The sequence below is a fragment of the Gymnoscopelus braueri genome (genome assembly GCF_963280865.1).
Source record: "Gymnoscopelus braueri genome assembly, chromosome: 24".
NCBI classification, from domain to species: Eukaryota; Metazoa; Chordata; class Actinopteri; order Myctophiformes; family Myctophidae; genus Gymnoscopelus; species Gymnoscopelus braueri.
The window spans coordinates 22,569,612-22,587,132 of record NC_137626.1 but is presented as its reverse complement, the minus strand read 5'-3'; the positions used below and the strand labels follow the sequence as shown (position 1 = coordinate 22,587,132).

General features: G+C 42.0%; 1 protein-coding gene across 4 annotated transcripts in view; it reads left to right on the top strand.

Moving 5' to 3' along the window:
- Positions 1-15,808, top strand: part of LOC308080913 (guanine nucleotide exchange factor DBS-like) — a 100,141-nt gene extending 84,333 nt beyond the window's left edge. For all 4 annotated transcript variants that reach the window (XM_080423011.1, XM_080423010.1, XM_080423013.1 and 1 more), the window contains exons 20-30: positions 307-399; positions 520-645; positions 4,675-4,896; positions 6,024-6,116; positions 7,029-7,107; positions 7,376-7,454; positions 7,708-7,814; positions 11,327-11,436; positions 11,834-11,943; positions 12,148-12,251; positions 12,375-15,808. In XM_080423011.1, coding sequence (XP_080279137.1) covers positions 307-399; positions 520-645; positions 4,675-4,896; positions 6,024-6,116; positions 7,029-7,107; positions 7,376-7,454; positions 7,708-7,814; positions 11,327-11,436; positions 11,834-11,943; positions 12,148-12,251; positions 12,375-12,454 — 1,203 coding nt within the window. In that variant the 3' untranslated portion in view covers positions 12,455-15,808. The remainder of the gene's footprint in view (positions 1-306; positions 400-519; positions 646-4,674; positions 4,897-6,023; positions 6,117-7,028; positions 7,108-7,375; positions 7,455-7,707; positions 7,815-11,326; positions 11,437-11,833; positions 11,944-12,147; positions 12,252-12,374) is intronic.
- The last annotated feature ends 1,713 nt before the right edge of the window (positions 15,809-17,521 follow it).

Genomic DNA, 17,521 nt, shown 5'->3' with positions numbered 1-17,521 from the left:
AGTGCTGCATTTCGAACTCAAATTTTGGCTGCTTAAAGAGGAGTTTAATGATACAGTGAGTTACAGCTAACGCTGACATTTATTGAAAATGTACAAAATGAAAACAAACATGATCTCTCAGAAATAAAGCAAATTTGAGGGAAATGGTCAGAGTTTATGTAAGCTACAGTATGCGGCTGAGATTGACTGGGTATTGACTATGTACTGTAGTAATATTGGTATGGTTCTCTTAAATGTGAATGCCTATCAACATGTTTTACTTCTCACTAAAATAAGTCTTGGGGCTTGTGTTTCTATGGGTAATAGGAATGCCAGAAAAAACTGGAACATAAACTTGGCTTGGACTCCTACCTCCTTAAACCTGTCCAGAGAATCACCAAGTACCAGCTACTGCTCAGGGTAGGGTTGTGAGTGCACGAATGTGCTCATACATTTTTGTATCTGCACAGTGCACACCAAACATTCTTCAGTTATGTGTTGATGATGACTTAATCTCCGGTATGTGTTGTATATTTCCAGGAGTTATTGAAATACAGCAGGGGTTGTGATGGCTGTGACGACCTACAGAAGGCGCTCTCCTCAATTCTGGGGATCCTGAAGGCTGTCAATGACTCCATGCACTTCATCGCTATCACAGGATATGAGGTCAGAGGAATTGGGTTTAAAAAAACACTCGGACACATTCCTCTGCTAGAAATGCTACCATGTAGCTTGGGGTGCATTTCTGAACTGTATTATAGGCAGTAAGACAGAGCTGCCAACTCTCACCCTTTGAGAGTGAGAGTCACGCAATTTAACCTCTTCTCACGCCTCACGCCACACTTGCCATTTCTCACGCTTTTTCCCCCCTCTCACAGCAAAAAAAAAAAAAAAGAGCAATCGGGTGGAAAACGGAAGCCTCGTCCTAAAACACACTGCCACCCTTTTTTCGCGGACCGTGGCCGCCGCATTAGACCGGGGGCGAGGGTGTTTTAGGACGACTTTTCCATATTTGTGGTTGGTGCGCTGCGCGATGGGATGCAGCCACGGTTCACATGACGCTCGTCTGTCACTAATACAAACCAATCAGAGGCAGCTTAAGGCGGGTCATTGCGTCTCTCTAGCCAAGGAGAAGGATTTAAGGAAGCACAACAGTGCACTTTGGTGGAGAAATTAAAAAAGTATACAACGTGAAACGCCGACCGATGCGTCTGTGTCAGCGCCTCAATATGCCGTGACTGATTCTGAAGCGGGTCAAACGGTAGATCACTTAACCACCTCCTTTTTACAAACACATTATCTTTACAAATCATTTTATTTTGATGAAATGGTGGGTCTGACTACATGAGACTTAAACGTTACACAGGCTGCTGGTGAGCAGCATACATGTTGCTGGTGGTTCTAACAACAAACTGTGACTAGCAGTGTTAGTCAAATCACTGGTTCTCAACCTGTGTGTCGGGACCAGGGACCCACAAGTCCCAGGGGGGTCCCCACGTAATTTTTTTGTTTGGGGGGGGGGGGTCCCCAGATGACAGTAAAGTGACCATTTTTTTAAAGACCTTTTTAATACAAAAAAAAGAAGGAAGAAATGAAATTTTAAATAGCATTACTGCATGAAAAGTAATCAACAAACAATACTATAGGAAATTGTAATTTGTGAAAATAGCTGATCTACAAGCTCACAACACATATCTCGGCATGTTGGGAGTTTGTAGATCGGCTATTTTTACTCTTATAGTGTGACACTCTTGTATGATGAAGTAGGGCAGTGGTTCTCATACTTTTTAATTTCATGGACCCCCAGTTTAATAAGCATTAGCCCACGGACCCCCATTTGATACCTCTTTGCTATCTCTGGGACCCCAATCTAAAGAAATCCTAACTCTGAGAGTGTACAAATGGAACACTCATAGTTAAAGTCATGTAACTCCTCAAGGACCCCTGGGGGTCCCCGGACCCCAGTTTGAGAACCGCTGAAGTAAGGCATTCATTTATGAAAAAACATAAAGTTGAAATATGGAAATACAAGGTTTCGGCCTGACAGCGAAGATATATATATGATTTAAGCATTTGCATTTATCCATCAAAACATTATGTTTATTTGTATTTATTCATTTCCTTCACTTGCTGACGTGCTGCTGCGCAACAGGGAAGATATCCGCCAGGCCAGGTGGCCCTACCCAGGCCCATGAAATTGATAGGCAGTCTACAGTAGCCAATTAGAATGAAATCTGCTAAAACTGACTCATACACTAATACAGAACCATATATAGGCAAAATATTGTCTCTGACTCTCTGTCGGTTGGGAAAACTGTTTACCTTTTATTTTAAAACAATTTCAAATGGTGAAAAAAGCCAATCTACGAGCTATAATTATTATAAATTAAGAAATACTATATTTTAAATAGTGAAAAATACAGAAAATAGGGGAAAATACATAAAATATCTAATCTGTGATTCTAATGTGATTAATGTGACCCCTACAGTCAGTGAAGTCCAGGGCTGAATGTGACAAATATTGAGACAAATAGGCTATAACTCAATACATAATTTTATGAAATAAATGGGTTATATTTTACAGATACAGTAGTTACACTATTCTTGTACTATATTAAAATTAAATCATCCTTATTTTATTAAATATTAAATTTATTAAATTCATTATTTCCGTGGACTTAAAAATCATCGTTTTATTTGATGGCCTTCTTTTTGATTGGCCTTTATTACAGGCCCTACCAGCCTGTAGGGGGAGGTAGAGAGTCACATTATAATACCAGCCTGTAGGGGGAGGTAGAGAGTAACATATTATAATACCAGCCTGTAAGGGGAGGTAGAGAGTAAAATTATAATACCAGCCTGTAGGGGGAGGTAGAGAGTAACATATTATAATACCAGCCTGTAGGGGGAGGTAGAGAGTAACATATTATAATACCAGCCTGTAGGGGGAGGTAGAGAGTAACATATTATAATACCAGCCTGTAGGGGGAGGTAGAGAGTAACATAGTATAATACCAGCCTGTAGGGGGAGGTAGAGAGTAACATATTATAATACCAGCCTGTAGGGGGAGGTAGAGAGTAACATATTATAATACCAGCCTGTAGGGGGAGGTAGAGAGTCACATATTATAATACCAGCCTGTAGGGGGAGGTAGAGAGTAACATATTATAATACCAGCCTGTAGGGGGAGGTAGAGAGTAACAAATTATTATACCAGCCTGTAGGGGGAGGTAGAGAGTAACATATTATAATACCAGCCTGTAGGGGGAGGTAGAGAGTAACATATTATAATACCAGCCTGTAGGGGGAGGTAGAGAGTAACATAGTATATTACCAGCCTGTAGGGGGAGGTAGAGAGTAACATATTATAATACCAGCCTGTAGGGGGAGGTAGAGAGTAACATATTATAATACCAGCCTGTAGGGGGAGGTAGAGTCAAATATTATAATACCAGCCTGTAGGGGGAGTTAGAGAGTAATATATTATATTACCAGCCTGTAGGGGGAGGTAGAGAGTAACATATTATTATACCAGCCTGTAGGGGGAGGTAGAGAGTAACATATTATAATACCAGCCTGTAGGGGGAGGTAGAGAGTAACAAATTATTATACCAGCCTGTAGGGGGAGGTAGAGAGTAACATAGTATAATACCAGCCTGTAGGGGGAGGTAGAGAGTTACATATTATTATACCAGCCTGTAGGGGGAGGTAGAGAGTAACATATTATAATACCAGCCTGTAGGGGGAGGTAGAGAGTAACATATTATAATACCAGCCTGTAGGGGAGGTAGAGAGTAACATAGTATAATACCAGCCTGTAGGGGGAGGTAGAGAGTAACATATTATAATACCAGCCTGTAGGGGGAGGTAGAGAGTAACATATAATACCAGCCTGTAGGGGGAGGTAGAGAGTCACATATTATAATACCAGCCTGTAGGGGGAGGTAGAGAGTAACATATTATAATACCTTTGCTCTAAGTGAAACCTGTGTCCAAACCCAATGTTGAATAAATGTGACTAACAATAGCATAATGTAGTCGTGTTTTTCATCAGAATTAATGAATAAATGCAATTATTAACACTATATAAGCATGAGGGGGCCGACAGGGAGAGCAGCTGGCATGGGGGTGAAGACATCAGTCTTAATGTTAAATTCCTCTAAATCAGCGTTAAAAAGGGCCCTTTTTAAATTTTGGGCCCCCAAAATTTTTTTCGCCGCCGGCCGAACGCATTACGACAGTTAAAGTCTCACTCTTACAAATTTCTGAAAGTTGGCAGCCCTGAGTAAGACATTTAGTTTACATACATTCTATAGTCTAGAAAGTTAAAATTCTGTAATGAATGATGGATTGATTGATAGATAGATAGATACCGGTAGATAGATAGATGGATACCTTTATTGATCCCGCTGGGGAATTTCAGTCGCCCACAGGCAGCACAGCAGTTAGAGTTACAAAGTTACAGATACAGAGTAAGGAAAAGTACTGTCGGATACTGAAATACAAAAGTAAGAAATAATGCATGTGTACTGTAGCCTATGTAGTTTGTGAGTTTGCAAGCATGCCATCGTTATTGTATATGTGTTTAAATGAATACTTCTATCCTTCCCAATCTCTGTGGAACCTTTTACCCTCCAAGGTATCTCTTTTGTGTGAGCCGATGCATGTGTTTAATTATTTCCTCCTTCCCTCAGGGCAACCTGTCTGAGCTGGGCCGTCTGCTGATGCAGGGCTCCTTCAGTGTCTGGACGGAGCACAAGAAAGGTCACGCCAAGGTCAAGGACCTGGCCAGGTTCAAGCCCATGCAGAGGCACCTGTTCCTGCATGAGAAGGCCCTGCTCTTCTGCAAGAAGAGAGAGGAGAATGGGGAAGGCTACGAGAAGGCCCCCTCATACAGCTTCAAAACCTCGCTCAATGTAAGTCCTCAGATGAGGGGGAAGGAATACGAGTTAACCACATGAACCCTAGCATCCCTGTTCTGCGCATGTCGTCATAGGCAAACAGCTCTGTAAAAGTGGATGAACATTCAGAAAAAAATTTATATCATTTGGCAAAAATAGGTGAACATTCGGCAAACATTCTGTGAAAATGGCTCACAACGCCTTGTAGATCAGCTATTTTTGCTATTTGACATACAATAAAATATATAGGGTTTAAGTGGTTACAAAGGTGGAGAACGGGCAGATCGGTGACATGTGGCTCATGTCCTTGTACCTACAACATTTGTTTGAATTTTGCACACAACTTATGTCATTTATAAGACTAGAGGTTCGGGCCGCTACGCGGCCCTCACATCTAGAGTTCAGGCCGCTACGCAGCTCTCACACATATGTCGCACCGCCGATCCGACTGATATGCCCATATATGGATATCTCTATCTGTCAGTCCTTGTCCCTTTATGCCCATATATGTAGATCTCTGTATCTGTCAGTCCATGTCACTTTTAAGCCAATTCTGTATATGGAGATCCCTGATGTCATCAGTATATGCCCCTTTTGTGCCCATATATGGAGCTGACTGATTTGTTTGCACCTGATGCCATGACGACACATTGAGGTTAGACAACACACTCCATATTTGGGCGTAGCTGCATTGGGAACTCCTTATATGGTTATGGCTGAGTCATGGTGACATGAGCGTTACGCTCATGTCACCATGTCAGAGGTCCGCTCGCCCGTCCACCCGCCCGCTGGCCGGTCCTCCCTTAAGCCAATTTTAATATAGGATAGAAATCGGTACACGTTATCTCTGGCATCATGTGATCAAGATGAGTCCCAGATCCCATTCCAATTGGCTAAGACTGCCTTCCAAAGCTTGCCGCAAAACGGCCTGGTGGAGACTTTGCTTGACTTTATGTTGTTATATGTTTTTAGAATGGATCAAGAGTCTGGAAAATGTCTTTTATGGTATTATTTGTGTGTACTTTTCTTTATATTTTTGTGTGTTTTAACTTTTTTAGAATGGACCAAGAGCCTGTAAATCATGTTCTCTCTCTCTCTCTCTCTCTCTCACTCTCACTCTCACTCTCTCTCTCTCTGCTCAGATGAGTGCTGTGGGGATCACAGAGAATGCCAAAGGAGACCACAAGAAATTTGAGATCTGGTGCAACTCGAGAGAAGAGGTCTTTATTGTGCAGGTAATAAAACAGTCATCATCTAGGGCAGTGGTTCTCAAACCTTGTAATTTCAAGGACCCCCGTAACTCTGAGAGCGTAAAAATTTAACCAAATGGACCCGTAAGGTCCACTAGGTCCACCCTGACATAAGCCCCTTTTACACTGCCAGTTCAGGACTGGAATGTTGCCCCATCATTCTGCCTAGTTGTATAAGGTATGTAGACAAATTGGTTTGTCATTTTCATGCCGCTTTTGAGCTGGCAGCAGAGCTGGTTATAACGCTGAGTCAGCGTCTGCCAGCTTGTCTGTGTAGAAGGGACAGCCAGCATGGGTGGGAATACTAAACGGTGATTTGTGCCTACTGCAGTTGGGCAGCCGGTGTTGTGCACCAAAGATAGCTGATCTTCAATGAACATGATTTTTTTGAGTCAGTATTTTGTGAATCAAATGCGTAGGTTATCATTGAAATGTATAAAATCTGGTGCCAGCTGTCAACCTCAGTGAGCAACTCCTCTCGTAGCTAAGTTGTCATTACAGCATTTGTCTATACGGAAGTAACACTCAAATGCTGCCGGGTACTAGCGCCCAAGGATATTTTTGCATGCAACAACTTAGGTCTTAAAAGCAGTGGAAGATGATGCTCTGACTGGTATAATTCATGTTACCCCAAAACACAGACTAAATTTACAACCCCTCTGTGCCCAGATTATGCACGTTTAATTAGCTAAATTGGTGTTGGGCACGCCCCAAAATGCACTTGCACCATGCATTTAGGTTCTCAGAGATAAATGAACACTGAGGATTTTACTGTACACTGTAAACGTTCCAGTGCAATACATTGTGATTCAATTAACAGGCCTAAGATGGAAACAGAGATAATGTGTTTGTGTGTGTGTGTCAGATGGTTTATGTTGTCTTTCGTCTCCACTCCAGGCTCCAACTCCGGAGATCAAATCATCATGGGTCAATGAGATCCGTAAGGTCCTGACAGAACAGCTAAAAGCTTGTAGAGGTAACACACACATACACACACACACACACACACACACACACACACACACACACACACACACACACACACACACACACACACACACACACACACACACACACACACACACACACACACACACACACACACACACTCACACATATTGCTTTTTCTCTCTGACTCTGTCCCACTGTCCGTCTTCTCTTTCACCAATATAAGACGCACACAGACAGACACACGCACACACAGACACAACCCCATCACTCTTATGTTTTTTGTTGTGTTTTAGAAGCCAGGCAACAGAGGCCATCAGACACATCCTCACCCAGTCCCAGCCCCAGCAGCAATAACACCTCCATCTCTCTCAGGTTGGTCTCTCTCTCACTCTCTCTCACTCTCTCTGTATGATAATCCAAACGCAACACAATGAAACTTCTATTCGAGTCCAACTCAATATCTGACATATGATGCAATTTGGCAGTCAAGAAGGCAACATTGTTATAAATAGCTCGCATTTGAAAGCTCGGCTCAAGCCTCGCAGCTCAACTATGCACACCTCTTGGTTATCTTGTTATTTCTTATTTCATCTATTCCCTTTTCCTCCCCTCTCCTCTCCTTCAGTCCGTTCCGTTGTAGCGTTCAGAAGAGCCAAAAGAAACAGGAGGAGAAGAAGGCGGAACAAAGCGTGACGTCCGAGGCCAACCCCTCTTCCTCACCCAAACACAAAGGTAATTGGTTGATTCAAACAAACATCCAAATACTAAGCCGATACTGAAAGGTAATTGGTTCTTGACCCATGGTTGTACTCAAAGGCAGTACTGTGCCTATCCTCACTTAAGCCATTTGAGCTGCTCCCTGCACTCCAGATATCAAGACCCGTAGATCCTGAGGGAACAGGAGTGTTGTTTTGAGAAATAGTCGTTTTGATTTACTGCATCAGATTGAGTGAATCTTACAACATCAGATGTATCAGATTTACTACAAAGTATTTTCTGATTTCTTTCTCCAAGAACAATATTGCTCGAGTCATTCGCTGAATTTATTTAGGCAGCAAAATATCAACGGTTTTAAATAAGGTTTTTGTAGGATTACACTTCATCTGTGTTTTTTTATTTACTGCAAGAACAGGGGGATTTCTACTGTAGAAAGAAAGTCTCAGAGAATCAGTTGAGTTTTGTTTAGACAGACTTCCCAGGTCTATTCTTTATTCCTTACTGCCCTTCTCTTATTCGGTTTGCTTTTACTTTTGAATTCTTCTGCTAATCTCAAATCCTGTTCTCTTCACCTCCTTCGCTTTCATGTCTCTTCCTCTCTGTCTGCCTCTGTTTCAATCTGACTCTTGTATATCTCTGTCTGTCTGTCTCTCTCGCTCTCTCCCTCTCTATCCCTGTCTTTCATCCATGACACTCGTTTCTAGATGAGCCAGTGACCAGTCCAACCACTGACAGGTCCTCAGTGGCTAAAAAGCGTTTTACTTTACAGGGCTTCAGCAATCTCAAGAGCCAGAAAGGTAACAAACAGCACCAGACTTGGAGTCACTTTCTAAGAATAGGTGCAACACCAACCCCAGCCTCTAGACATAGTGTCCCTGGTTGGTGAAAGTTGGTAACATTACCACTTCCCTTTCATCACCCTGGTCCCACCAGGTACATGATTGAAGATTTGATAGCAAGCTAGAGTTCCCCACAGTATGTGTTTAATTTACCTCCATACTGTCCTCCTGTGGTCCCATTTGGAACCCAAATCCCAAAGGTGTTAAGTGTTTAAGTCAAGGCGTTACTGTCATCAAAATGGCATAATAACTTGTTCAGAAGTAGTTTGTCTATAAGACAAACTACTTCGGGGTTAGATAAGGGGGGTTAGATAAGGTTTTAATATGGTTTCCTTCTTTCATTGCATTTCTAAACTTTCTTACCTTCCCTTCTCTTCCTTTTGTTCTTCTTTGTCGTTCCTCTTCTCTGCTTGGGGCCAGGCTCAACCCTGAGCCCTGACCACAGCGCCAAACGCCACTTGGTCAAGAGTGACCCAACACCATTTGGGTTTAAAGGTATACTGTAGCTTCTGTCGCTAGATCACAATTAAACTCTACTGAGTAGCTCCATTCCACAAGACTCCATTAGCCATCGATCCATCCCATCGTAATCTTGTTGCAGCATGTTTTCTTTTGTCTGTCTAAATCCTAGCTGATATAAAGAGGGATACAATTCTCCATTGTGTACACACACACACACACACACACACACACACACACACACACACACACACACACACACACACACACACACACACACACACACACACACACACACACACACACACACACACACACACACACACACACACACACACACACACACACACACACACACACACACTCTGTATGTCATCCCACCAATTTTAGCTTGACTTACATTGTGTTACATGTAGCTAACATATTAGCTCCAACTTTTACAATAGGCTGGTCATCCATATGTATTGTAAATGTGTTTTAATCTCGTGTAGACTTCATGTAAAATTAACCACACGTGTTGTTTTGTCCCTGTGGTCTGAGAGCACTGGAAAGACGGCAGTTAGGACATCGTCATTTAGCGACAGTGTTGCGTTGGGGTGTGAATGACCTTTTGGAGGTGTGTCCATTGGAAAAGCTGTATCTGTCAAATAGAAAGACAACATGATTTACTGACTGGCGTTATGACTTATGTCTCCCCTTCAGAGTGGGAACTTAATGCATCGATCCAACTAAAGTCAACAATTTGATAAATGACTGATCATGACTGACTGATTGACTTATTAACCAACTGACTTACCGGCTGTTTCTCCCCATCCAGAGCCTTGTTGCCATATGTCTCTGAGCAGAGCAAGGTGGATAAGTACTTCTAGCCTGTTACAGAGCAAGAGGCAAGGTATACAGCCACCCTGAGTATAAAGCACTTTGTGCTGTGCTGTGCTGTGCTGTGCTTGGGGTTGGTCACAGAGAGCTGTTGATTTGATTAGAGGTGAAGTATATTACAGTATATAATATACTGCCTTCTCTTCCTCGAATCAGCGATCTTTTTTCTGACTGCTATGTACTCCTTGGTGTGGTGTGTTTTTGGGGTTGCTGTGGTGTGGTATTAGAAACAAACCAAAATAGCCATTGGCAGAATTATTGTCGAGTTACCATTGCTTAAGTCCAAGTCATTGATGTTTGAGTCTTGAGTGTGTCATGAGGGTCCATGTCTAAATAGCATATCAGCTAAATAAATTTAGCTGGAAATTCAAATGATTTATAAACATTAATGAAGGCATAACCAAAATATACATATTTAAGTTTTGTTCTAAATAAATTAACCTTATGTAACCCTACTAGGTGACACAATCGAATCAGCCTCGGACTTAAAATGTGTTTTTGCAGCATTTCTTATTAGATAGAAGACTGAGATAGGAGAGAAAGGGTAGAGAGTGGATATTTGTGGCTTGAGACCAATGTGTCTCTTGTATGGATTTCAGATTGCAGCATTGAATTGAAAACTCATCTCTTACTAAATTTCTTTCTTTAAGTTACAGAGATTTAGTTTACGATAAATTTGACGTTTAAATATAGATCGGAACACTCTTCTCTTCAGAAGAGGAAACGTGACCTGGCATGTTTCAGTTAGTTTTATGTCATGGCCACAAGATTTAAGACCATTAGAGCTGCAAGGTGTGGCCACTAGATGACCGTGTCATCTGTGACTGTGACCACAATATACAGTAAATAACTGACCCCCATCTTCCTTTATTCTCTGATCATCAACTGAATTGATTGATCTGCGGTGTGCTGAGATTGTGACTGATCAATGGTTCATGATGACAAACCCGGCTTGTGTGTGTGTGTGTGTGTGCGTGTGGTGGCTGTTCTCAGATCAGTTTATTTTTTTGCCATTCAGATCATCCAGAAGTCTTCCAGATGAACATTTTGATTGATTGTGTGTTTGTCAGTGAAGGGTCACCGTTAAAAATGCCAGTCACTCATCCTCTGTCTTTTCCACACCCTTTTCTCTCCCTCCGTTTCCATCATTGTTCCATCTTCCTTCCTTCCTTCCTTCCTTTCCCAACATCACCCGCTCCTCTTCCCTTCATCCCAAACCCTCTCTGATATACCTTCATTTCATTTTGACATTCTTCTTCTTCCTCTTCTTCCTCTCCTCTGTTTCTGATCACCCTCTCCACCACTCCCTTTTCTCCACTTCTCTCTGGCTCTCCTCTCTCCTCCACCCAGGATGGAACAAAGCATCTCTATCGGTGGACGCATCAGAAGAGCATGATGTGTACTCCAGTGGCGAGGACCCCATGAACTCTGACGCTGAGGACGAGGCCGGAAAGAAGCTGGTGAGCACGGTGATGAGACTTTATGGCAATGATTCCCAACCTGTGGGCTGCGACGGTATTCCAATCATTGGGAAAACACTAGACTGGGATCAACTCCATTTTGCCATTTTGCAGTTTTCTGATCCGGTCTAGAGCGGATATAACTTGCGCTGTCAGGCGGGCGGAAGTCATGGCGAAAACCAAGAACGTGCTCCTACAAAATGATTCCCCTTGTAATTAATAATTTGTAATTTGATGAATACGAAAAGTTTCTTCATGTACTTCTTAGAATAGAGAAAAAACTATTAAATAGCCATTTCTTTTTTTTTATGTAATGTTTTTTTGCTCATCACATGACTGATTTTGCGTCTTTAATTCAAACTTGGCCTTTGTCCTTCTTGACCTCTGACCTCTACAGTCTGGAAAATACACAGTAGTGTCGGACTGTGAAAAGACGAGTCCTCAAGAGCTGGCCGTGAAGAGTGGAGACGTGGTTCAGCTGATCAAGGAGGGAGAAGATGGACAATGGTAGACCCTTCAGTCTCACATCAAACATCCTACATTAAAATCAGTTCAGTTCATTTAACTCTGAAAGGGTACAGATGTGACCAAATGGTCCTTTTGTTTACATCATTTGAGAAAAATTGAAAAATAAAAACTGAGGATTTGTAAACTGTGTTTCTCAACTGTTAGGACTCAGCAGGATTCAATGTTTGCTTTCATTGTCTCCAGGTTTGTGAAGAACCTGCGGAACAGCAAGGACGGGTGGGTAGCAGCAGCCAACCTCCTCAGTCTCATCTCTGAGTCCAAGTCAAACCAGTCCCTCAGCAGCTCAGGTGGGTGTCTATTAACCAGGGTATGGGTTAGACCCAGTCCTCAGTCTAATCTGAACATCTATAACTTGGGTTTCAGTGTTCACGTTTGAATGTATTCACTGCAATTCCTTGTTTGTCCTGTAGATGGCAGCGTCTCAGGGAACCTCAGCACTTCCTCCAGCTGCAGTGAGACCTACACCAGCTTCTCTGACATCAAACCCTGACCTGGGACTGCACTTTCCCCGGATCCAGACCTAAATGTAAACCCTGACCTGGGACCACACTTACTCCGGTTCCTACATATTCATAAATTTAAACCATTAAACCTTCACTTGGAGGAGCCACAAATCTGACTGGCCAATCCTTAAACTGAAAACAATCAAAGGTTTAAGGGATTGACCACTTTCTTCTGCCTAAATAGGTGCTAGCATATAACTGCTAGCTGGGGGTTGATTGCGGTGTTTAAGATGTGGGTGTTCACTGAACCTGCGTGTTTCCTGATAAGCGTATACTCATCTGTCAGCTTAATTGAATAACTATCTGGTACAATGGGCTTTACAATACAACCACCTCCCCTAAGCAGTATACCTATTTATGCAGCACATCCACTTTCCCCTTAACCGTGTATACCCACCTGCAGTTACAATGACAAAAAAACTAAACTTGAGCTGCAGTTCACGTCAGCTGATCAAGGCCATTTTTGCATGAAACATCATCCAGACATCAAAATGTTGTCTCATGGCTTCAGCGTCAGACGTTTATCCATGCACTGTGATAACTAGCAGCCGGCTGCAATACGAACCATTTGGGAGCGTGCCCGTGAGCGTCTCAGAGGGAGGGGCAGATATTTGGGGGTGGGGGGCACGCTACCTCTAAGCCTTGTCACTTTTTTTCTACATGACACACCTACTTTGGGGTGGGTGTTAGTGTTGCTGTAGTGTTTGGCAGACCAATGAGCTGCGGGTCTGCTCACTCAAAGCCAATGAGCTTTTGGTCTTTGTCATGTTTTTTTTGTTTGTTTGTTTTTTCATTTCCAGGAAGTCTTTAGAAAATGAACTGCTGTCACATTGTCACTATCCAACAAGAAAGACTCTGAATTCATTCAGTTTATAAAACGGCGGGGACTACTTTTGATAAAAATGGCCAGAAGAGGAGGAAGAAACCTGGAGAGAATCCCTGCGCTGTAACCTAAAACACCACCTAGTGGTCAGACATGCTTATCACACCTACACTTAATGTACAAGTGGATGACAGAGAGGTGGCATTGTCCCTCCTTTCAGACAGCTCAGCTATCTAGTCGTTTCCCGGGACTGCTCTGTTCCTAACTCTCAGGAACCCCAATAAGGGGTAGGGAGTGTGTGTGTGTGACGTGTGTATGTGTGTGCGTGTGTGTAATACATGTACATGCATCATGCACATGCAATCATGAATCAGTGTATCCGTATGCGCATTCTTGCATGTTGCGTGTTTTCTGCCCTCTCACTCACAATAGAATTAGGGCCATTAAACTGCGGCTTTTCACACCAAGTCAAGGTGTTCTTGTTCGTGTTGATTGACAATTTTACTCCCATGTGCACGCGGCTCACCTATCTCTCTGGTGCACGCAAGTGGAACAATGGCAGGCTTTGTCCTTTCAATATAGTGGCAGCCAACACACCACAGCATGTGACAATAACTGCTTCCCCTAAAACAGGGCCAGCATGCAAAAAGAAAAAAAAAACACTGCATTTTATTGGAGACAATAAACAACCAGGCAAAGTCAGTATTGGTTTTGAAAGTGTGAGGTGCATGAGGAGTGAGTCATCTGCAGTGCTATTTGGCCCTCTAAAAATCAGGATGTTGATACAAGTTCCCCCCCCCCCCCCCCACACACACACACACACAACCCCTGAAACCAAGCCTCTGCGTTCTTAATAGAGTGACAAAAGCCGATTAAAAATCGGTGATATACCAATTAGGTGTCACTCCACTGGGAGCTGTACTCACTCACAGCACCAACAGACCTTGCAGAAAACTGGAGAACCGTGTGTCATAACATACCTGACGCACACACAGTCTCTCTCTCCCCCCTCCCCCCTCTCTCTCTTTCTGTCTCTCTCAAACATGCACACAGCGGTGATTTGTTTTTACTGCTCTCGATGCTGAATGTCAGTTCTTTTCACAACTTGTTTTTAAGGAAAAAATTACCTTGCGTCCCTCTGCTGTATAACCAAGGTGCACTGTAAAATTCGATTCTGAATGCTGAAAATAAGTACATGTACTGTATTACTAGATATTTACAACGCCAGTTACTATCATTAAATACCAGGCCCACAGTTTTGCAGTTAAATGGCATCCTTATGAAGGACAACATTACAAACACTCAAGGCAACAGTTGTATCGTCCCTGGGCACACGCATCAGAATGTGTTTGAAAAACTGTACATTAGTGTTGGATGTGTTAATGATGCCATATGTTATGGTGTTAGGCTATTTATGACACATTTTCTCATGCGTGTCCTCTGGGATGACAGGTATTTACATTAACCACTTAAACCCCAGTATCCTTATTGTAGGAAGGCTTTTGCCGGAAAATAGCAGCTGCGACTGGTTGTGAGCTTGTCAATCTATTTTCTGCGAAATCGTTCCCCACAATAGCAGAAAACAGAAAAGACACTAGTATAGAGCCCTGAGGGACTCCGGTCAACCATATGGGGTTTAAGTGGTTAAAATACTGAAATGGAAAGCTGAAGCCCCCTTCAATGAAATCAGGCATGTTTTATTTGCCTGTGCTTAATTTCCCAGATTTATTCTAAACTGCTTTGAGTAATTTGCCTGTTGTTCAAAAACTATTTAGGTTGAATCTAATTCACCATCGCCTCCTTCTGGAATCAAAGATTTATCTTCTGGAAAGAATAAAAAAGTATGATAATCTGACTGCAGGCCCTTTTGGTTTAAAACTGTGGGCTAAACCCAAGTATAATCTGTGAATGTTTTGATCGATGTTGGTTAACTGGTGTACGATCAAAAACAAACATAAGTTACTATTGTACAGATGTGTCACACTATTACCTCACATTTTTTCCTTGAAATCATGCATTTGTGAAGAGAATCATATATTTTTGTGAGTCTCTTTGTCTTTGTGTATATCATCGTATGGGATTTCCCCCACTATTCGTGGCATGTTCTTCACGGCCGTAATTTTTAAAGCTCTCACGTGAACCTCCCTCGAAAAGGAAGATATTTTATCCAGCACTATTGATATATCCTGAGGGTGTATTTTCTGCCCCCCTTATGTTGCTGAGATTGGGCACTAAATTGTCAGCAGCATCGATTCAAGATCACTCAATAAAGTTGATTGAAATATTTGTATTTTTTAATTGGCCGTCTGAAAGAGGAGGGTTGCATTGAGTTTCATGTTATGCAGCACATTGCAGCAAACTACTGTCTTTATTTTCCTATTGTATCTACTGAGTATTGTGTTGATATGAAGAGATATTATAATGAGATTGAGATATGCCTACATATCTGTATATTTGTGTAAATATGTAATTCTGAATTGTATGTATTATGATTAAAGCAGCTTTAATAAAGTCTGACATGGTCTCCTTTAAAAGTAGTACTTTTGTCATGCCTGCCTTTTGTTTGAAGGATTGGAACGTGCGTGCGAGACACACACACACACACACACACACACACACACACACACACACACACACACACACACACACACACACACACACACACACAAAGCATCCTACATTGGGAAATATATATATATTTTTCCTTAATACTGCAGTTCTATAGTTATTTGATTTGCTATTTTTCTTGTTGCTGCAATGTAGAGGAGAAACCCCAGAATTTACTTGTATACTGGGATGTAAATGATGAAGAATCTTAGATGGGATAATAGTTCAGGACCCCCCCCCCCTCCCCCTCTCTCTCCTATGTTCAGGACTACGAGAGAGAGAGAGAGAGAGAGAGAGAGAGAGATTCATAAAATTCATTCAACATTTCATATAATATATGGTTTTAACATTGATGTGGCTTTCATTACCTATACTTCACTTATAATTGATTTTATATTTGTCAGGAGCCAGCTGTTAAGCAACTAATTAATTTACTATTTGCATCCAACCAATGGCTGGGTGCAAATAGTCATCATTTATTTTTGCAAAAACAATATGCCCCTATAATTTTAATTTTAGCAGTCAAAATGTAAAAATTGTTTATGAGTATTAATTTTCTTGTTCCATTAATCATTATCATTTCACCCGGAAACGTATTTCAACCCCGTGACCGAGAATCTCCAATCAGCGTTTCCCATTTGCAGCCATGATTTAAAGCCAGGGACGCGTTCCAACATGAAGTTCCAACGCTTTAGTGCTTTCCCTCTGATCCTTGACGTCTTCTCCTTCGCTGACAATAATAGTGGTGGGACTAGTGTTGCCAGATAATGATTGTGTGAGAGAAATAAGCAACTAGGTTTGTGAAAACAAGCCCAAAAGAAGCGATTGATTGAATACTTTATTAGCAGTTTGCTCTGAACAGGAAAGTACAGTTCAATACAAGGTGGTATGCTATGAGGATTTTAAACCCAAGAAAGCCTATGGCTTGTTTCCATTGGGGTCCTTTGTACTCAATTCATCGAAACATTTAATGACAGACAAATATACAATATTATGCAAAACATCATACTATCATAACCATACCTCTATGATCATAACACGGTCACACTCGCCTGGATTACATCAGATCAGAGTTTGCGCAAGAGGGGAGGTGTCGAGGACGCGTGAGGACGCCCTAGCAGCAGCGTTGCCATGTCCGCTTATTATAAGTGACTTTGTGCTTCCTTTTCTGTAAAGTAGCTTTAAAATAAATATTGGTTGGTTGCGGGGTTTTGGGCTTGTTTCCAATGTGTAGTTGCTTATTTGAGCTTCTTCCCTAAATGTTCTTTAAATCAGTGGTTCTTAAACATTTTCATGTGAAGGACCCCCCCCAAATATATTTGTCTTGTCAATGTTTCAAACAAATATCCCAAACATTCCACATTTTATTTCAAGATTTTTTTTTAAATAGCAGATCTACAAGCTCACAACGTGTCGCGAACTTGTAGATCGGCTATTTTCAAATAGCTGATGTATACAGTACAGTTACAGCAGAGAGAATAGTCGCTTCTTTTTGGCCTTGTTTTCATAGACCATGGTTGCTTATATCTCTCACAAAAATCTGGCAACGCTGCCCTAGCAGTGTTTTCACACAGTAACAGTAGTGGAACGGAACCCTCCTCGGCCCTCATTGGAGTGTCAGACC